At 35.5% G+C, this 23,062-nt stretch overlaps 2 protein-coding genes across 2 annotated transcripts in view; one reads left to right on the plus strand and one right to left on the minus strand.

The window, feature by feature from the left end:
- The window catches only part of LOC126494487 (dystrophin-like), a 449,593-nt gene that overhangs the window by 268,588 nt on the left and 157,943 nt on the right, over positions 1 to 23,062 (minus strand). Inside the window, exons 5-6 of the mRNA XM_050131854.1 lie at positions 19,234 to 19,422; positions 15,947 to 16,128 (exon numbers count right to left, since the gene is read on the minus strand). Of these exons, the coding sequence (XP_049987811.1) occupies positions 15,947 to 16,128; positions 19,234 to 19,422 (371 nt within the window). The remainder of the gene's footprint in view (positions 1 to 15,946; positions 16,129 to 19,233; positions 19,423 to 23,062) is intronic.
- On the plus strand, positions 4,580 to 4,908 carry LOC126494486 (protein transport protein Sec61 subunit gamma). The gene has a single exon (XM_050131853.1). It carries the CDS (start codon positions 4,631 to 4,633, stop codon positions 4,835 to 4,837), a length of 207 nt encoding a protein of 68 aa, XP_049987810.1. The 5' UTR covers positions 4,580 to 4,630; the 3' UTR covers positions 4,838 to 4,908.

Consider the following 23,062-nt stretch of genomic DNA (forward strand, 5'->3'; position numbering starts at 1 on the left):
TTAAGGTCTTCTATTATTTTCATATAATTCACTTTTGAGTCGATTTCTTCTAATTCTTCTGGAGTAGGGTGTACAATTCTTCTTATTTTGGGATCCCTGTATTCTGGTGATGTCATGTTGCCTTTCATGTTGTTGGAGGAAGTCTTGCATTGGCGCCTTCCCATCTCCTCTTTCAAATGGAGCCAGGGGAGTCCTGGTGTCTTAGACCAGTCATTGCTGTGACTGAGTTTCTGGGTGTATCTCTTTAGTGTAGAAGCAGTGCCCGTCCTGTCGAGCTGGACCTCCTCAGCACCCAAACAAGGACTACTGGTAGTCCAATGACCTGTGGACAAAAAGGAGGAACTTGGGGGGCAGGGCAGGGATGAGTAGAACACAGGATATCCTGCCTCACAAGTTGAAGGTGCAAGTGCTCCCTTTCAGGGGTCCTTGAGGCCTGACATGTAGGCAGGCACTCACTGCTCTGGGTTGGAAGCCTTAGTGTAGGAGCAGAAAACTGTTCCTGAGCAAAGGACCTTGCAGAAAACGCAGGCTTGGGAGGGGGGAGGGGGCGAGGGGGATCGTGTATAAGAAAGACAGCCCTGCAGAAGGAGCTGGGGGAGGGGGGTTTGTGCTCTCTTCCGGGACAATCGCCCCTGGATAGCACACACTCACCCGTCCAGATGGAACTCTTCAGCACCTAAGCAGAGCCGCCTGGTAGCCCAATGATCCTCCGGGGACAGAAGGAAGAACGGGGCAGGCAGTGCAGGATCCAGGAGAGCACAGGAGCCCCTGGAGCACAGGCTGAGGGTGCCCGGGCTATCTTACTAGGGACCTTGAGGCTCACCGCTCTGGGTGGGTAGCCTTAGTGTGATGGTTGAATATTTTTATCTCCTCATATGGTTTTATGTTTTAAATGGCAAACCTCTTAAATTCCTTTATTCTAACACTTTTAAATGAATAGTATGTTACTGTAATCTGTAGTCACATGGGTATATAATAGCGCACGAGAAATTATTTCTCCTATGTAACTATAACTTAGTAACCACTGATAAACTTTACCCCATTCTTCTAATAAAGTGTAGGTCATGTTTTCAATCAAAATATTTAATTTTTTTTTATTTTTTTCCAACCATCATAATGTGACAGAATTAATAATGAACTGGTTTTAGGTTTCAGCTGAAAGAAACTGAAGTTTTTTTTGCCCTGGATTTTCACTCTACAAGAGGACAGGGTAAACTATTAAACATTTAAATATCACATAAAAATAACACTAAAGGGTAGACTCCTTTACCTTGTGGTTCCAGCAGTATATAGCCTATAGAGGAATTTAGCTATATCATTTGATATAGAATCTGTAATATAGATTTGTGAAATTAACAGTGATATTGAACCACTAAAATTTTTAATATTTTGTTATGCCTAAATATACACAAATGAGTGTTTCCCTTCAAAGACACATTAAATAATAGACTGAGTAGTAGATTTGTAGTCAAAAGGCATTCGTTTACTACCTACATTTTACCCTACAATCATGTCTTAGACATTTTCACTTCAATTTCTAGCTTGAGAGACATGATTACTGCCTTGATCATAACTAGAAAGCTGTGTGGAGAAGGTGAAAACACATGTTGACACAATTTCATCCATTAATTCAGAAAAAAACCCTTGCAGCTCAAATGAAAGTATTTAAAATAAATGTTTTTTACAAAATCTATGTTTAAAGAAGTTTTAGAAACAATAATATGCTAATAATAACTTGAGTTAGTAATTTAGTTTTTTGGTTTAATGGAGTCCTTACCAGAAAATTTTATCTATAAACACAAAATATACATATCACTGGGTTTTAAAAATAATTCAGTTTACACAATGTATTGACCTCTAGCATTTCAGGGGTGTATTTATCCATTTACACTGAAGTCTGAAATCTATATGGATCAACTCTTATTAATTAGACAAAAACATTTTTGTTTTATGGGCAACAGAGATAAAATGTAAATTTCAGTAAAAAGAAAAGTAAATTTGTTAAACATCTTAGACAATAAATACCATCTTAGCACTGAAAAGCATAAAATATAAGTCTTTCCCTTTCTTGTAGTCTTTTTGAGAAATGACAGATAAAATGATTTTATGATAATGGTCCTCAGTATCTTTCCTTGATTTTTTTTCTATTTAGTTTTTCGGGTTAGATTAAAGATCTCACAATTTGAACAAAAGAAGAGCATCTCAAATTACTACTTTCATTTAAATAAAAGTTTTAATAATGCATCATTGTTAGGCAAGAAAGAATTGCATTTAAAAATGTTTAATTATTTTCATCTATACACATATATCTCATTCAGCAAGTACTTACTGAGTTTCATATCTAGGCAGAAAACTATGTGATAGTAATTAATAAGAGGTAGCTTAAATATAATTAGGTAAGTACATAAGTAACAATTAAAATAAGAGAAGACAATCATTATGGGTAAAGAAAAAATAAATGGTTTTCTAGAATTAAATGAAAATGAAATATAACACACACAAACTTATGGAACACAGTGAAGATACATTCTAAGAGGCAAATTCATAGGATTAAGTGCCTACATAAGTAAAAAAAAAATGGAGAGAACTTATATTAGCAACTTAATATCACACCTGCTATCTCCTGAACAAAAGGAAGAAATCATGCTCAAAAGGAGTAATGACAAGACATAAACAAGCTCAAGGATAAAATCTATAAAATTGAAATAAGCAAACCCAAACACTACAAAGAATAAATGAAACAAAAGATGGTTCTTTGAGGAAGTAATTAATGTTCTAGATTAATTATCTAGGTTAATGTTCTAGATAACTTCGATCTGTGACACAACTCATAAAAGCTCTCCAAAAAGCAACAGGAAATGCACAGGAGATTCTGTGAATTTATTTTGCTATGACTGTTCAATTTTTACCCTATCCTTATCTCAAGCCACAGAGCCAAGTAAACATAAATGGCCTAAAAGTGAGTTCTGACCTAAGCTCCATAAGATAGAAATTTCATGTGATATAAACTGGAAATTAACCTTATAATAAATCTAAAACAAAAGCAAGCAAAGGTTATGGTAAGATAATGCCTAGACATACATAAAAAACATAGAATAATATATCCCATAATAGAAAATGTTCTGAGTAACTTATATTAACCATGTACTGTTTTTTTTTCTTTACCACATGTCTTGGCTAGATATTGACAATACTAATATATATATATATATATATATATATATATATAGCCTCATTAATAGGAAATAAATCCAATTATTGCCAATAGTTAAAAATAATTAGATACCATACATAAACTTAAGACATGACCACTCTTTGATAATATCTAACCATGTTGAGAACACCAAACTTGCCTACCCATATGGCACAAATCTTTCATTTTAATCTTAATTATATTTCACATACCAACCCCAAATTCTCTAATTTGTCAGTTACTGCATTATACCTTTTTTTCTTTATACCTAACTCCCGTCATTCCCTTATGCAATTTTTATCACTCTGGCAGCCAGACATTTGTGTTAGCTGACCCATGATCTTCAGTATGATTTCTCAAATACACATACACACACATACACGCACACACACACACACACACACACCACCTAAAAATACTGCTTTGAATTCACAGGTTTGATTAGGTAGTGTTTAGGGAATCATGCAGAAGAGGGCAAGAAAGGTTTATAGGAGTCAAGGACACCACAAGCAAGTGACCCACAGAATCAACTAACCAGGTCCCTTAGGAGATCAGAGACTGAACAAGCAATCAGGGAGCCTGTATGTATCTGACCTAGGTCCTCTACACATTTCTTATGACTGTGTAGCTAGCTGTTTTGTGGGACTCCTAACAGTAGGAATAGGGGCTGTCTTTGACTTTTTTGCCTGCTTTTCGGACACTTTTTTTTTTTTTTTTTTTTTTTTTTTTTTTTACTGAGTTGCCTCATTGAGTCTTAATATTACGGGATGTACATAGTCTTGTTATTCCATGTCTGGTTGATATCCCTGAAAGGCTCCCCTTCTCTAAACGGAAAGGAGAAGTGGATCTGGGAGAGAGGGAAATAGGAGGGTGGGAGGAGAGAAAGGAGGGAAAGCTGCAGTTGGGAGGTAATATGTGAGAGAAGAATAAATAAAAAAGAAAATATCACAAGTTTGAGCTTGAAATATAAAAAGCTTCTCTGGGTGAAACCAGTATTGTCATCTCATAAATTAGACTCTGTACAAGGATACAGGTAAGATTCTTTCTTAATGAAAATCAATGCAACTGCTTTTAAGGTGAGTTCTAGAGAAATAACTTAACAATTTCTCAAACTCTGGATGAGTACAAAGACCCCAAAGGCCCTTGCTTTAAGTGACATTTTTTTTTTTTCAAAATACAGCAGTGTATGCTATGACCTAATTCTGTGCTCTTAACCTTGAATCATTTCACTCTATTATAAGGAAAACATTTTATTAATTTGAACCATATACAATTGTTAATATTTGAATCTTTTGCCCATGGAAATTACAATATGGACCAAATAAAGGCATAATTGTAATGAGATGTTTTAATATTTTCAAGTAACATTACTAACATTACAGTCCTCTCCTAAGCTACGTGTCTTTGCCTCCTCAAGTCGCCGTCCCGCAATCAGTCATGGATCAGGTAATGCAGTTTGTTGAGCCAAGTCGGCAGTTTGTAAAGGACTCAATTCGGCTGGTTAAAAGATGCACCAAACCCGACAGAAAAGAATTCCAGAAGATTGCCATGGCCACAGCCATAGGATTTGCTATCATGGGATTCATTGGCTTCTTTGTGAAACTGATCCATATCCCTATTAATAACATTATTGTGGGTGGCTGAATGCTTTCTCTTCGAGGGAACTAGGAGCAAACGAGGGTGTGAGAAGCTTATGAAGTAAAAAGTTGCCTGTATACTTTGTGTTTTCCTTTCCTTCTTCCCTCCCCAAGAGGTTTTGTATTTCTAAACTAAAATAATTTCAAAATAAACATTTTTCCCATGACAAAAAAAACATTACTAACATTAATAAAATTACTAACATTTAGATTAGTAATATCTAAAGATAGGGATATATTTGAAAAAACTGTCAAATTTACAAAGTGAAAATCTATCACTCACAGAAAAGAGTTTTCATTACCCTCACTTTCATTTTTTTCAAGTTGTCAATTAATTCACAAAAAGATTGAGGATATATAAATAAGAATATATTAGAAATATGATAAATTTATGAAGGCCAAAAGATGATCCTGACAATATCGAAAGTCTGTTAAGAATTCAATAGTTTTCATTGGTGCAAATACCATTCAACCCTTTAGATCATTAAACACAGACTATAAATTGCCTTTATTATGGTGAGGTATGTCCCTAATCTCTCTAAGACTTTATCATGAAAGGATGTTCGACCTAGTTGAAGTCTTTTCTGAATATAGTGATATTATTGCTTGATTTTTGTCTTTCAGTCTGTTTATGTGGTATATTATATTTATTAATTTATATATGTTGAAGTTCCACATGTGGCTACTGCCTGAAATACTTTGTTTCACTGCTAATATGGCTAGTATAATGACATGCATCAATAAGATTGATTTCAAGAATACTTCTATTGTCAGATATATGGTTAATATAATTTGCTGTTCAAGGTATAAGTATATTTCAAAGTCAAATGGTAAGTAGTTAAACTTCCTATTTTGTAAATGTTGTCTTCTATAGTATAAGCAATTTATAGGTAGATAAACATAAATAAATATGAAGTTTCATAAATCACCTGTCTCCATGCATGTGGTTTATATTAGTTCTTATACCCAACAGTGATTTAGTCTTTCAAATATGGCCATTTGTGGGGTCCAGTGGTTGAAGTCTAAAGGGTGTAAATGACTACTCTGAGAACAATAAGGCTATTTTCAGTGCTGGTTGTTTATTTGAGTCTCTGGCTGGAGACACCACAAATTCTGATTGCACTGTTAAAGTGTAAGGTTGAACCATGTCAGATTTCTAATCCATATCTTTGTATCTTGAATCATTAATGGCATGAATTATCCTAGTTCAACTTTATGATAATATGAATAAAATCCAAAGTGAAACATCTCATTTGATAAATTTCCTAATAGACAATGAAGGGAATAACTGACAAATGGGTAACTTAACTATACTTTAAGCATAAAAAAGTTTTTTAGGAGCTTCTAGTTGCATGTAAGTAAATGTTTAGCTAAAATTAAGACTATATAATCTACCCAACACAACTATTTTGCTAAGATTTTCAAGGTATCATTTGTTAGTAAGTAAATAAATTTTCAATTTCATTAGTATGATTTCAGTCACTAAATGGCATTCCTTTGAAAGCAAAGCATGCAATCAAAAAATTCAGTGTCTTTAGGTTTTATTGTCAGCTTAAACTATGGGATGATGTCTCGCATGTAACACATAACAATTGAACATCACTGGTGGGTCTTTTCTAATCTATAAATTCAGAATATGTTACATCATTTTACTGGCTGTATTTCTTTCCTAAGAACTATATATGGAAAAGAAAGAACCATATATAGGAAGATAATCATGAACTTCAGGAAATTTCCACAGAAGCTGCCTTCATAAATGCTTGATCTTCACAATTTTGAATTGAACTACTCCAGGATTTATCAAGTCTATATATTTTCTTTTAACTTTTATTTGTAAAATATAACACAAATGGTTAGATTGCTATATATTTCAAATTATTTTATAATGGATATGTAAAGTTAGATAAATTCTGTAAGTATCATGAAAATAGGCAATGATTACTAAAAAGATGTACCATTTATTATTTATAATACTTTCTATAAAATGGAAATTAAAAATTCCTAGACTGCTACACACTTAAAATCAGGGTAGCATCCCTTAAACTTAGCACATAGCATAACAAAGTATTTCTTGAGTCATTGGGCAGGGCTGTTTGTAGAAATGGAAAAGAGGGAACTCAGCTGATTTTCCTGTCACAGCCTGCTTTGCTGTCATATCTCGTATCTGTATAGTGTGTGTATGTGTCTGTTTGTATATGACTGTTTTTATGAATCCATATATAGATATAGATATGGATATATATTCCCATTTTCTATGATACTTTTTATAATGATGAAAAATAGAAACAGAAGTCATATGTTTTGATTGAAGTTGGTATTAACAGGGATTGTACGATCTCTTCATTAAAGTGGAAATTATAATTCCTTAGCATGAACTTTACTTATGATACTAATAGTTTTGCCTTAAAAACTATGACTATGCTATAAATGACCACATATGTACAAGAGGTAGAGAATTTTATGTGTAGAAATCAGAAAACATGGTACATTTTAAGTTCAAGCAGGCAAACAGTACTTTAAAATAAGAAAAAAAAAGAACTTTAAAAATAAAATAAACAAAAGTAGAAGACAAGCATGCCCANTAAAAATAAATGTATTAATAATATACAAATTTATACATAGATTTTCTTGTTGCATATTAGTAATAAATAGGTCATGTTATACATAGCACTATTTTAATCTACTATGATTTATAATATTCATTAAAGCACAATGAATGCCCCAAGAATATGTCCTTCAAAATGAGTATCCAGATGCAAGTGATGTCTATAAATTTTATAAGATAACCACCATCATTGTTATTCCTATTCTGTCACCTTTACCAGTATTACAGGTGGCACCAATATCCTTTTGCTCCCCTTTTTCAATTTCTGAAAGTGTGCCTCCTATCCTCTCATACTTTCTCATTTTAATAAGCAGATTATCTTCATTTCAAGTCCTTGGCATCCTTTATAAAATCTTTAAGCGATGCATGGCACAGGAAGGTAGCCCTCTTTAGAGAGCACTACTATGGGTGTTTCTGTTTGGGAATGAAATAAGGAAGTGCTACCCTAAAAATTATATGAAGAGTCTTTTCCTTCAAAAACTGAAACTCTAACTTCCCTTTTGGTAATACCTTTTGCACCAATGACTACACAACAGTTTTGTACTAGGGAACAAAATGGAGACCAAGCCACTTAAAGTCCTCAACAGTACTGCTAATTTTCATACTTGCCATTATATTTCACTATTTAAATGGTCTACTGTTTATTGTACAATCTTACTATAGATATTTATAAAAGAATCTACCTACGCCATTCCCCTTCAAACAAGTGATAATAAAGGTTCCAACCTAAACACTACAATAAAACTGTACTAAATTTATTTTCCCAGGTAATGGTATATGAGAAATAGAGTTTTTTTCTATATGATTTTAAGAGCAAAATAACATATCAGTTTTTAATTCTTTGACACATTTTATGATCCTATATGTCCTGCTTGGCAATTATTTAATGTCTGTAATCCCTCTCCCCAAGACTCAAGGATCATGCCAGATGAGGAGTTAGAAAAAGTAGGGGTCAGAGGTAGTAGAGGTAGTAGTCATGAAACAGTGTTTTCTGGCCATGTGAGGGCCATTGCACACATGAGGTCACAGTGGTTATGATTGCATGTACAAAGTCTCTGTAAGATCAAGCCAGTAAAAATTCCAGTATAGATATGGGAGTGGCTCACAATATCACACCCCTACCTGAGAAGCCATTGCCCATTTGGAGAAAACCCATTTTCTTTAGATGCAGTCACTAATAATTTGCCTATGTTCTACTGATAGCTCTACACCTATATATGTTCTGGCAAATTAAGTGGATTTTTAAAAATGTATGTGAAGTTGGGAAGAAAACATGGCTAGAATACAGAAGGAAGTGTGAAGGGAAAGAATGATAGGTCAATGTGATCAAAGGATTATATTCATGGATGACATACTCAAACAAAATAAAATTAAAAGAAAAATATGTAGAATAATTTTGTAAAGAAACTAATAATCATTTAGTATCCAGAGCAAGATTAAAGATACAATGTAAACAAATTCATTTACATTTTGAAAACATAAGTTCAAACAGTAGCAGTAACATAATAAAGGAGCTTTGAAAGATTCTTATCCAAATAAATTATGGGATCATACCAGAGGCCTCTGAGTTCCAGCTTCAGTGCGCCTTCAGATTTCAGAAAAAGGCTTACAGTGAGTGTAGGGATTAGGAGAAATCTGAGGTGAAATGAATTCTTTACTATGTACTTTTCTACACCAGCTTCTTTGTTGTTCTGATTTCACTCTATTAGTCCTGTCCTACTGCTAGTTCATCCAAGCTTCTTTCTCTAGCTTATACTATTCTAAGAACTCTTATTTTTCAGGATCCTTGAAGTGACAAATAAATCATAAGAGTTGCCTTCTCATTCGTCAAAATCACATTTCTAGGGTACAAAATTAGGGAACTGAGCCATTGCCATGGCAATATAAGATCCCAAGGACAGAGGAGCTAGACCACGACCAGATTGGTGGGGGGCACAGTGCCCAAGAAAAACTTGGAGACATAGTTCTATTGTTAGTAGACTGGCAAGCAAGGAATTGACATACTTTCCTTAGTAACCTTGGTTGGACATCTGTGGCTCTGACCTTGTACATAGCTGTAAGGTTTCAAACTTATGATCTATTTACAAAAATCCTTTAGTCTAGTTTCAACTTGCTCTGAGGTGAAAGGCAGCTAATTATGGGCAGTTAATCTCAGCAAAAGAACAAGGCAGGCTGTTAAGTGTCCAGAGTCCTTGTGGGACAAATAGATCCAGTTATGAAGCATGTCTCAGTATATATTCTATACTTCAAAACTATATAGCTAAACAAAAAGTCATCCTCTTGACCACCCACAGATATATGCGACCAGCAGATGGAATATTTTCATGAGACAAAAACACAAGCAGTGGGAAAACACCCAAAGCTATTCCAGGGAAGAAATAAAGTGGGTCGACACCTGAATCATCAGTTGCCATATGCTGTATATTTCCATGGCCTCCGATAGTAAAGGTGCAATGCAGTCTTCCTGATGAAACACAAAGTAGATCAGCAAATTTGCAGATGCAACTACAAAACACAGACAACTATTAAGATATTTTGTGAGTGAACTGCAGGTGAGTGGGGATGGGAAAATAAGTGATCAGGTTGGGGAGATGGAGGAGGAAAGCACTGAAAGAGATGACTGGAAAAGGGGGTCATTTCGGAGTTAGTTCAGAACCCTGGAACAAGGGAATCTCCCAAGAGTCTATGAGGATGACCCAAACTAAATTTCCTAGCAATAACAGGCATGTAGCCTGAACTGGCCTTCTCCTGTGACTAGGCAATACAAGTGCAGAGACTGGGACGCCAATTCTGTCAAATAACCTTTGAACTACAGTCTGTCCTGTCTATGGGCTATGCTGGGGTAAGAGTGTTCTAGAGATTGAGGGAGTGGCCAATCAATTACCAGTGTAGTCTAAAACTCATACCAGAAGAATGAAGCCACCATTGACATGCCTTTCACCAGGACTTACAGGCTGCATGACCCAGAGACCTAGGATAGATCCAAACATGACTAGAGGGGAAAATGACAATGTGATGATGCCTAATGATATTCTGTTCTACTCAGAGATTGGTGTCTAGTCCAGTTGGCATAAGAGGGCTTTCATCCAACAACTAATGGAAACAGTTGCAGACCAACAGCCAAACATTAGTCAGAGCTCAGGGAATATTCAAAAGGGGAGCAAAGAATTGGAAGATCCAGAGAGGGCAAGAGAACCACAAGAAAATGCACAGAACCAACTAAGCTGTGCTCATAGGGCCTCACAGAGACAGAACTGGCAACCAGGGGGGCTGCATAGGACTGACCTGGGCACTCTACATATATCTTACTGTTGTGTAGCTTTGTCATCTTGTGGGACTTCTAACAGTGGGAACAGAGGCCGTCTCCAACTCTTTATGCTTCTTACAATCCTACTCCTCATACTGGGTTACCTTGCCCAACTTGAAGACATGGGGAGGTGCTTAGTCTTAAAGCAACATGATATGCCATGTTATGTTGATACTCATGGGAGACCTGTCTTTCTGAAACAGAAATGGAGGAGTGGATTTGTGGGTGCAAATATAGGGGGTAGGGAGAGAGAATGGGAGGAGAGGAAGAGAGGGAAACTCTGATTGGAATGTAAAATAAATAAATTATAACAAAAATATGACTGTAATTTTTAAAATTTAAATTTAAACATTCTTCTACAGGTATGTGTATTATTGACACTCTGCAATCATATTTACTTATATAATAATAGAAACCCATCTTGGTGGATAATTTCACCAGTATGGAAGGTGTGGTAAAATGTTTGGCATAAGTGAATATATGATAAATAATTCTTAAGCAGGTGACTAATATACCTTAAATGTCAACTAAGCATGAAATATATGTATAAAATTCAGATATATAAGAGTTAAATTCAGAGTTAATTTATAAAGCAGTCTACCTCTACTAGACCTGATTATCTTGATCAGCATATTAATTTAACTTGAATCTGTACTAATTATAAGTAGAGTACAATCAATTTACCACAGGTCAAATGGACACGTTTCTCTTCTACACCTAATTTCCTTCTACCTTGGAACATTTCTCCCTGTTTTTTTTTCCCAGTGACTGAGCTATTTGTATGGCTTGTACCCCACAATTCTTTGCTTAGTATTTGTAAATAACCTTCGATCTGAAAGGTATCCCTTGTTTTGAAATTTAAAGTGTGTTTCACTCTGAATACACCTTCTTTTCCTTTTCAATCATCTGTCAGCATCACATGACAATATATGGCTTCATATTCATAAGACAGAGTTGTCTTTTGATAACTAAATCAGTACTGGAAATATAGTAGATAATAAATGTCATTTAGATGGATAAATGCATGAAAAAACTTAGTTTGATAATTAGTGCTATTTATCTTCAGATGAAAGCATTCTTCCAAAAATGCTATACTCTAGTTTATATATATTCTAGAGATTCCAATTTTCTGTTTATAATTAAAACTCTATGCTTGGCATACTTTATAATAGTATAATCATGGATGTCGATATTTTGACCCATTAGTCTACATTGTTGTCATTATTGTTAGAAAAACAACATCATGGTCACATGTACTTGACCTCATTTGATATTAAAATGTGTCAGAGACTTATTTATAATCCAACCAACAAGTTATCGATTATCAGATATTATCCCTATTACAAATTCTTGCTTTTTCAGAATCTTTCTATTTCAGTAATCACCTGTGGAAGAAATAATTAACATGGAGGGATTGAATGCAACATTAGCAACAATGTTTTTAAACTTTAAAGGAAGTTAAAATATTTGTTCTTTCCAAATTGATATAAATCTAAAAACAGAATGTATAGTAAATAAATAAATACTAAATGCAATGAAAACAAGGAGTTTGCCATCACGCATGTTATGATGTTCACTGCTTTAAAATTCAATTTAAGGATTACATCTGTAGGTATAATCTCATTAAATATGCAATATGTTAATTAATTGGTGAGAAATATGTCCAGTATTTATAAAGACATATTTCTCTCCATTCAAAGTAATTATGGTAATTTATAATAATTTTTATTTTATTCCTTATGTTGAATCCAGATACCATTCATATCTCTCCTCCTGCTCATGATGTTAACCGTGACATAACTTCTCTTGGTCCCCTTACTGACTTGCTTTCACTTTCCTTTAACTATCACAAAGGTTTGTTTTTTTTTTCCCTGCATGTCATAATCACAATTATCATAGAAGCTTTTGGAACTTGCTGTGCTTATCTTTATTATTCCTCCTGGAAATATCAGTAAATCTCCTCTGCTCTCTACAGGTTGCTTTTTTTCAATCAAATTAATTAGTTTATTCACAGAGGAGAAAATCTTCTGTTGTCCCCATGCCAGTTGTCTTCTTGTGCTTCCACAGTTGGAAGTTTTGTTTTTTTTCTCCTTCCTTTCTATCCCTTGCCTCCTACTATCCTCGGGGTATTACACGGTACAAAACCCAAACAAAACAAAGATCATTTAGCTCATTTTTCAACAGATTTCTAGCTCAAGAATGTCAGCATGCAGTATCCTGTTTCATTTTAAAATCAGTGGCATTTTGTTTTTTTCTTTGAATCCCAAAAAGTGCTTTTAGAGATGTGTTCAGAAAAATTATCAGATTAGTGATTATTAAATGCTTTATTACCTTATGTCTTAACAATATTGCTGTGTAGCTTTCACAGAGTTGATTTACTGCCATCAAAGTTGAGATTTGGAAAGGAGAGGAATCATAAAAGAAAATATCAAATCAGTGTGGCAGTTGCTCAGAAAATTGGGAGTCAACCTTGCATTTTTTATAATCATCTAAAAAGATGAAGAAAACAAAACCCCTAAAATATTTTCTAAAATTTAAATAATGCTTTTTTTGCTGTTGTTCTTGTTACCAATTGTAGATAGGGAGTAATGTTGTCATTTTAGGATTCAAATCATCTAGAAGGATGCAAATGAACATTTTTGTAAATGGTATAATAAAATACATGGAATTTTAAATCTAGGTTGAATTTATATTTTCTTGCAAGTCAGTCTCAAAGTATAATTAATTAGTTATTACAAGTAGCATATATCACATTGTTTTCTTCTTGAAAAAAAAGGAATTATTTATAAAAAGAAGATGCATGTGACTATAGGGAGGGTGGTGCATATGAGGGTGGCTTTTTGAGATAATCAAGTTTTTGAGGCTCCCATGGTTACATTGCAAATAGGATCCCTACCCTACAAACTGTGGACATCTGACTAAAATTTGACAGCTCTCTGTCCTATAACTTATGGTGACAAATATATGGAATAAAATATTTTCCTGTGGTAGTTTAGGGATAGCTGGCTTGATGATAACTTTTACTGCTAGTGTTCATTAAAATAATTACACTGATAACAACAGGGCAATCATTGTTAATGTGTAGATACTAATATATTCTGTCTATATTCTGGCTTGGAATATATAGTTGTGAAATTTTCTATTATAATTTATGCCTTACTTATTCTTTCAAACAAATTGAGCACAAAATATGTTTTCTACCTCCCTGTTGCCACACCTTAATTTAGCACTGGCACAGAAATCCTCCCAGCATATCTCACAAGTTTCATGGTTCTATTTTAAGGCTTTAAAACTTCATCTGGCGATGGATGGAGATAGAGACAGAGACCCACACTGGAGCACCCGACTGAGCTCCCAATGTCCCAATGAGGAGCAGAAGGAGGGACAACATGAGCAAAGAAGTCAGAACCACAAGGGGTGTACCCACCCACGGAGACAGTGGGGCTGATCTATTGTGAGCTCACCAAGGCCAGCTGGACTGTCACTGAAAAAACATGGGATAAAACCGGACTCTCTGAATATGGCGGTCAATGAGGGCTGCTGAGAAACCAAGTACAATGGCACTGGGTTTTGATCCTACTTCATGTTCTGGCTTTGTGGGAGCCTAGCCAGTTTGGATGTTCACCTTCCTAGTCCAGGATGGAGGGGGGAGGACTTTGGACTTTCCACAGGGCAGGGAACCCTGACTGCTCTTCAGACTGGAGAGGGAGGGGGAGAGGAGTGGGGGGAGGGGGAGAGAAGTGAAAGGAGGGAAGGGATATGGGAGGCTGGGAGGAGGCGGAAATTTTTTTCAATAAAAAATAAACAAACAAACAAATAAATAAATAAATAAATAAATAACTTCATAAACAACAGCTAAGTAAACTTAAGGCAGTGGGACAATTTCCTTATCTTAATATATTCAAATCTACCATTGGCACTTCATTTCTTGCCATTGAAATATAAATCTAGCTTGTCTCTCTAGGCTTTACATGGATACACACACCAAACAATATAAATCAGAGCAACACACGCAGAATGATGAACTCTGCTTGTTACCTTTGTAAGAAATAGGCAATTTTCAGAAATTTCTTAAAATATCTTTTTTTCAATAAGTCAGATATATTCTTAAACTGATCCAAAGCCACACTGTGTTTGAATGAGAATTTTTCACACACAATTGAGAAACTTGTCTCCATGAGTATATGCATGAATAGATGAGTAATGCTTTGAGTGATGCTTCAGAAGAGAAGGTTCCTGTCACCCATTTCTCATCAAGGATTTTATGCACATGAGTTTTCATGTGGTTTTATGGCTTCTCCATTCATACTATAACTTTTGTAGAAAGTGTTAAAATATTAAATAGATAAAATTTTGACAATTCTGCAAAGCTTAGTTATGTAGATAGTAATCTATCTACTCAGTATCTGTACTACACTTGCTAAAGAGTATACCATTACAGTGAAGACATGGAAAATACAACTATAACAACTCAGAATACAAGACAAAACTGAAAAGTCTTATATGCCTTAGGTTGAGAATCAGATTAAGGTATCAAATTATATCAAAATTATAGCAAAGAAGCTAAAACTTGCCAGTTTTTTTTTAATGGACCTTCACAGTCCTTGACACCCCTGATGGATCAGTGGTTAACTTAAGAGAACTTGCTGCTACTCCTACATTGTACTAGGGTTCAGATCAAAGGACCCCTATGGCAACTTAGAAACATCTGTAATTCTAGTTCTAGTGGTTCTGATGTCCTCTTCTGCATGCTGAAGACATTAAGTATATACTAGTTGCACATACAGTCATACAAACAAACACTCATACACATAAAATGAAAATAAATAACTATACAAAAATATTTTTTTCAATGACAGGATGTCAGTATATTGCTGATGATCACCACCTGCCTTGGCCTTCTAATTAGCTAATATTTCAGGCATGTAATACTGAAATTATCGTTTATTATAAACCAATAAGGATTCACATGGAAGCAGTTTATAAAGGATCACACTTATAATACTAGTCACTCTGAAGGTTGAGGCAGAAAATTGCAATTGCAACATCAAATTTAGCTTCATAATAAGTTCTAGGTTATCTTTGGAAGTTTGGTCAGACCCTGTCTCAAAATACAAAATGCTAAAGATATTGCTCAAAGATAAAGTCCTTGCCTAATATGTTCAACACACACATGCACACACACACATATACACACAACTTACTTGCTTTGTTTTTCCATGCTGGCTACCCTGAGGCACTCCCATCTTGAATTTAAGAGATTCATTTGTTCTTGCACTTCAGTTTCCTCATCTTCTGATAATTTTCCTTTTCCAATGATTCGACTTCCTAACTGTAGAACATTACCAACACGTCCTTGATGGGATGTCAAATCCATCATGAAACCCTGACAAAAAAGAAGTTGATGATTATAAACAACACTTGAAGAAATCATTGAGAAATTATGTTTGCAATTTTAAACCTGCATCCCATAAGTGTATATTCTCATTAAGTATATCTTCATTTTTATATCATGGAATTTTAAATCACTTTAAATATGTGGTATGGGAGAATCCTCTGTATTCTGTCAATCATGTTTTAAATAAATACTGATTGGCTAGTTGCCAGTCAAGAAGTATAGGCGGGACAACTAAACAGGAAGTAGAGGTGGGGCAATGAGAACAGGAGTATTCTGGGAAGAAGGAAGTTCTTTCCACAGTCCTGTCTAGACCACGGAGGAATCAGGATGTGATCTGCTCCACTGAAAAAGGTACCGAGCTATGTGGCTAACATAAATAAGAATAATGGGTTAATATACATTGCAATAGTTAATAAGAAGCCTGAGCTAATGGGCTAATTACTTTTATAGCTTATGGAGACCACTGTGTAATTTTCTTTGGGGCTTACCGGCTGTGAGAACTGGACAAGACAGAAACCCCAACAAACATTCCCTCTTGCTACAGAATGGCACCCACATGGACAACTGCATCCACATAAAACCTGAGAGAGTATGGGAAGTAATTCTAGACAATAAAGAATAGTGTAAAGCATGGCTTCTTGGTAGCAGCAATTTATTGGATCTGCTCTGCTTCCTAGAGGCGAAAGCTCTCATTTAAGAGAGGCTTCCTGACTCAGCTTTAGCTGCAAAACTCTGCAGCTCCTTAATAGGTCCTGCCACAAAACACTTAAATGGTGTTGATAAAAGCTGACTGCATGCTTGTTGGTGTTCAGTGATAGCAGGAAAAAAGCTATGCTGTTTTAAATTATGGCTTTCTAGGCCATCTTGCCAGGGCAAACTCTGACTCTTTCAGGCAGGCAGTCCAGCTAGGGAGTATTTGAGTGTGTTTTTTGAGCACACTGCTGCAGCTTGCTTTATGGCAGGGACCTTGAAACATAATAGAGTTGTGGCAATAAACATGGCTACAGCCAGTACTTTCAACATGAAGCTGGAATCACATAAAGCTAAGGAATGGGCTGGGTCCAGCTGTCAAAGCCACAGCTTTAATCCCACCCATATTGCTTAGTAAATTAAAAACTCACATGGTCTGAATGAGAGAGAGAGAGATTTATACAGTAAAGAGAGAGTTAAAGATGAAGAAAACCTCTAAATGGTTTACAGTGTGTTAAGAATATATGCAAGTTTGGGAGAGTGAATAAAGAGGTTAAAGTCCGTAAAATAAAAAAGAGTACTTGGGTTCATTGGCACACAGCTTTAATCCTAATACCTGGGAGATAGAGGCAGAAAGATCTCTGTGAGTTCAAGGACAGCCTGGTCTACAGAGTGAGTTCCAGAATAACCAGACACAGAGAACCTGTCTCAAAAAGCCAAAAAGTAAAAATAAAAGAAATGGAGGTTAAAATAAAGCTATGTAAAGATGAAAAATACACAGAGAATCTTGATACTGTATTATTATGCTCTCTTTGAATTGTTTGAATGGTGAAGAAGGAGCAAAAGCTGCTAAAAGATATTTGCTTATAAATGCTGCTGAATTAATCCAATATAGGTATTTTGAAAATACCTTGACTTCGAAATTGAAGTCAAAAGGTATGTTACTTTGGAGAAGAGATTTTGCTTTTGTTTCCATAGAAAATGAGAAGCTGTGGATTCATTGTGAGTTAAGAAAAATCAGGTTCGATCAAGGAAGACCACCTGAGAAATCTCCAGTTGGAACAGATGGCCTGGATGTCTGAGTTCTACATCCAGAACAGATTCAAGACTGCTGCCTGAGATGATCAAGACTCACAGGATAATACAGTCAGGACTTGATCATAATTCTAAATTTTCTTTAGGTCCCCATAAGATTATCAGTGCCCCCAACCAGCAGGAATTAGCCTGGAATACTACACCCACATTGCTTCCAAAATGGACTATGGATATTTTTCTTTATTTAAAAAAAAAAGAAGGGGAAGTAGTGTAGTAGAATTGTCTGTATTCTGTCAATTGTGTTTTAAATAAATACTGATTGGCCAGTAGCCAGGCAGGAAGTATAGGCAGGACAACCAAACAGGAAGTAGAGGTGGGGCAATGAGAACAGGAGTATTCTGGGAAGAAGGAAGCTCTTTCCACAGTCCTGCCCAAACCATGGAAGAAACAGAATGTGACCTGCCCCGCTGAAAATGTTACCGAGCTATGTGGCTAACATAGATAAGAATAATGGGTTAATATATATTAGAAGAGATAATAAGAAGCCTGAGATAATGGGCCAATCAGTTTTATAACTTATTGAGACCTCTGTGTGATTTTCTTTGGGGCTTAATGGCTGTGAGAACTAGGCAGGGCAGAAACCCCAACAAACAGACTACAAATGTGAATTTGGGAAAACTGATCTTTGGACAACTTCTAAGGAAGAATATCATAAGTCGAGAATTTCAGGACAGAATATTTATTAAGATGCTCACAGAAGTACCTGCAGAAAAGTTAAATAAACAGGAAATAACTGTACATGCTTATTATCCCAGCACAAAAGGCTGGGCACAATGAGGCAAGAGGATACCAATTATATGAAAACCAACCTGAGTTATATAGGTAGTATCAGGTCTTCTAGAGATGTATAAAAGACCTGTCTCAAGTAAAGAGAGTAAAGGGTATGATGTGGGTAATAATCTAAGCAATTGTATACTCTCAGGAAATCTTGCTCACTGAGGATCCCTCAACTTGATACCACACATGTCCTCATGATGTGTCTTAGATAAGTAGGTGCTCTGGACTGTACTTCAGAAGGAAGTCTCAGTTTTGCTCTGACATAAAGGAAAAGGCTCTAGTTTTATTTTTTCTAAGAGTCATTCATTGCAAAACCACTACCTACAGAGACTTGTCACCCAAAGCAGAACTTCAAATATTGCCCCTTGCTCCCATCCAAAGCACAAATGTGATTTGCTAATATCTCAAAATTTAACACATGGACAAACAAAGATATTTGCAATTAAATGTCTTTTTTTCAAAATAATAGGCAGACATATTTGTCACTGTAAACCATGGACTTTAGTTTCATATATCAGTGTTTTGCTTTACCTCATGAGTATGGAACTGTTCTTTCACTTTTTCAACATCATTTGAAATCTCTCCTTGGGCTTGCAATGTGTCTTCTGCAGAGAGAAGCCATGAGAGTACTTCTTCTAAAGCAGTTTGATAACTATCCAGGTTTACTTCAGTCTCCATCAATGAACTGCCAAGTGCTTTATCTTCAGGAGCTCCCAAATGCTGAACAATAAAATAAATTGAATGTTATACAATTAATGGTTTTGAAGATTGCACATCAAATGATAAGTTAAATGAAATATTTAAAATGCTAGAAATGTCCACTCGCATTGTCAGAGGCATGAACAGCAAACACATAAAATAGTGAGCCTTCATTTCACCATTCTCATGAACACACACAGAAATTCTCAAAGGAAAGTTGAAATCCACACCAAATTAACATTTTATTAAAGCTTATCTCTATTACACTAAAGAGTGAGCCAGTGCATCATGTTTTTATGTTGAATCTTAAATGCCATAAAATGGCATCCATAAGTTCTTTTTACATATGTGTATATATATAGATGGAATTAGAAAACACTATCCTGAATGAGGTAACCCAGAACCCCCCCCCAAATATGGTATGTATTCACTCATTAGTTTTTTAAAAAAATCTTTGAAGGATATTGACCTTATAGTTCATTATCCTAGAGAAACTAAGTAACAAGAGGAACTCGAGGTAAAACATACATAGAACCTCCTGGAAAGAGAAAATAGATAAGATCACATGACAAAGCTTGAGCATGGGGGGGGGAAGGAAGGGTTGAAGAGGAGAGGAGAAGGGGAGGGGGAGGAGAACATGAGAGAATGGGATAATCCAGAAAGAAGGATCGAGATGAAAGTAAGAAACGAGATATTTTGATTGAGGGAGCCATTATGGGGGTAGCAAGAAACCTGGCACGAGAGAAATTACCAGAAATTCATAAAGACCCTAAGCAATAGAGGAGAGTGTTTCCAAACTTGCCTTGTCCTCTCTTCAGACTGATGAGTATCTTAAATATCACCATAGAACCTTCACCAAGCAACAGATGAAAACAGAGACAAAGATCTACATCAGGCCACTGGTCTGAGCTCCCAAAGTCTAGTTAAAGAGTGGGAGGAGTGAGAATATGAGCAAAGAGGTTGAGATCATGATGGGGATATCCACTGAAACAGTTTACCTGAGCTAATGGGAGGTCACTAACTCCAGTTGGACAGGGAAGGAACCAGCATAGGACCAAACCAGACCCTCTAAACGTAACTAACAGTTGTGTGGCTGGGACAGACTACAGGGACATTGTCAGAGGCACTAGGATTTAATCCCTACTACTTATACTGACTTTTTTTGGAATCTATTTTCCTTGGAGGGATACCTTACTCAGCCTAGATATAGTAGGGAGGCCAGCCTTAGACCTTCCCCAAAGCAATGTGCTTTACCCTCTCTCAGGAGTGGATGGGGATGAGGTGGGGAGATATGTGGAGGGAGTGGGAGAAAGGGAGGGAATAGGATATAGTAGGATTGGTATGTAAAGTGAAAAAGGTAGTTTGTTTTCTTTTTAAAAAATAAAATAAATTGAAAATATCTTTGAAGACATATTTGAAGATCCCAACAGTATATATTACTTGAATCACACATTTAATACCAGAACACAAATAAGTATGAAGTGTTATAAGAAAAATGTGAAGTGTGCTTCATCCAGTTCAATTAGATTGATATTAAGGAAGATGTCAAACTGTTTTCTTAGACTACCTGCTAGGCCACTAAAGTTAAGGAGAAATGTGGTTCAAAGTACTCAGAACTCTAAAGAGAGAATCTAATTACCTTTGAAGTGATTGATAGAAAGCTATCACAAACTGACCTCATAAACCTTAATTACTCTCCTATTCAATGGCATTTACGGAAAAGCAAAGAGATGAATTATACATTCAAAGTGAGAAAGGATTTTGCTGTAGAGGCTGGAGTGTGTTGTGTGGCAGTGACTTGTCCCGACCTAAATAGAGACAAAGTAGTTTACAACACAAAATATTGACCTTTAATCCTGGGGGATTTGGGCAGATTCTGCTGTTATACAATTGATATCTTACATTGCCCAATAACCAAATGAAACAATGACAACAAAACCCTGAATACTTGAGAAATTCTGGAGATTTTTCTTAAAAAAATAAAGTGAATGAATAGTACGTTTCTGTACTTCAAAAACCTGAGAAAGAACATACTCAAAATGGTTTCACCTAGAACTATGAGACATAGACAAATATCTGATCGACTAAAGCAAAGAGAAATGAGCATCACCTCTTAGGGTACATTTTTGCAATTTCCTTCTTTAATTTTCACTTGACACTTAACTGTGGAGAGTGTCTTGAGAGGAAGAGGAACAATACAGCCAGGAGCTGGATTTAAGCTGAAAACCTTTCAGAAACTGCCTTGCCTTTGAGTGCTCCCAGAAAAATAGTCACTCTTGTATTGAGGCTCAGTTTATGGGAGTGAAGCTGAGTATTTTACACTTATCAGAATGCCTTACACTTGTTAGTTCCTTATACAGGAAACAAGTACAACATTTATGAAAGTATCACGGTAACAACTACTATTATCTACACTTAACGTCAATGATCAAGGATATTGATCATATCCTTGATTACTGAGGTGACATTCCTAGGATAGCCAACACTTACGCTGAACTCAGCAATATACCAAGGAAATGTACAACAATTCACAGTCCCTTTTTGAAACTAGTCCTTCATTACTCAGCTAGATGAAGATAAGAATTAGAATATAAGCTTGGCCGGAAGTTAAAGAAAAACAACTGGATTTACTTTGTGCTTCCACATTTTAATGAGAATGAAATCCAAAGGAACACAGTAGCTTCAAAATGCAAAATACATAATCTAGAATGTTTGAACTCATTTTTGCTTTCATAACTGTAATTGTACAACATAATAGAAACTAGTAAAGCTCATTTTTAAATTTTCTTAATTGAGTCTAATGCTAAGTAGCAAATGCACAATATGTCACATTTATGAAACACTTGATAGAATACTTAACCTATTATAAGAAACACAAATTATGTTATATCTATAGTTATAGTCACAAGTAAGTTTGTACGGATACAGATATAACAGCTTTAAAAAAATTATCAAGCCCTGATGTGGGAGTGTCATATATCAATCTGTTGATTTCATTGGTTAATTAAATAAAGAAACTGCTTGCCATGATAGGTTAAAACATAGGTGGGAGGAGTAAACAGGAGGAAGAGGAAGTGAGGTAAGACTCCTCAGAGAGACGCGAGATAGCTGTGCTCTCAGAGACACACAATGAAGCTCCTACTCAAGATGGACATAGGCTAGAATCTTCCCGGTAAGCGCACCTTGGGGTGCTTACATACATCAGTAGAAATGGGCTAGTCCAGGTGCGAGAGTTAGCCGAGAAGAGGCTAGATATAATGGGCAAGCAGTGTTTAAAAGAATACAATTTGTGTGTTGTTATTTCGGGCATGAGCTAGCAGGCGGCCAGGGTGCTGGGGACGCAGCCCCGCTGCTCCTTATTTCAACAAAGCCCTAAAGTTACTGCATTATGCAACTGCTCAGTTTTCAGAGATTAGAGTATTAATGTAGGAAAAAAATAATCCCACAAAATTGAAAGAAATAGCTATAAATTTAAGCTAGCTCTTTTTTGTTATTGCTGTTGTTTGCAACTCAACCTGAAACCTTGAGGAATTTAAAGAACTAGAAATGTTATATTCAAATAATTGTCTCTAAATGATAAACTTACAAAAGAATTATTATTAGATTAACAAAACTACATTTGTACAGCTGTGAAAATTGTTTAAAAAACATAAAACATTTT

Source organism: Alexandromys fortis, unplaced genomic scaffold (genome assembly GCF_014885135.2).
Source record: "Alexandromys fortis isolate MF-2015 unplaced genomic scaffold, M_Fortis_MF-2015_v1.1 scaffold_384, whole genome shotgun sequence".
NCBI classification, from domain to species: Eukaryota; Metazoa; Chordata; class Mammalia; order Rodentia; family Cricetidae; genus Alexandromys; species Alexandromys fortis.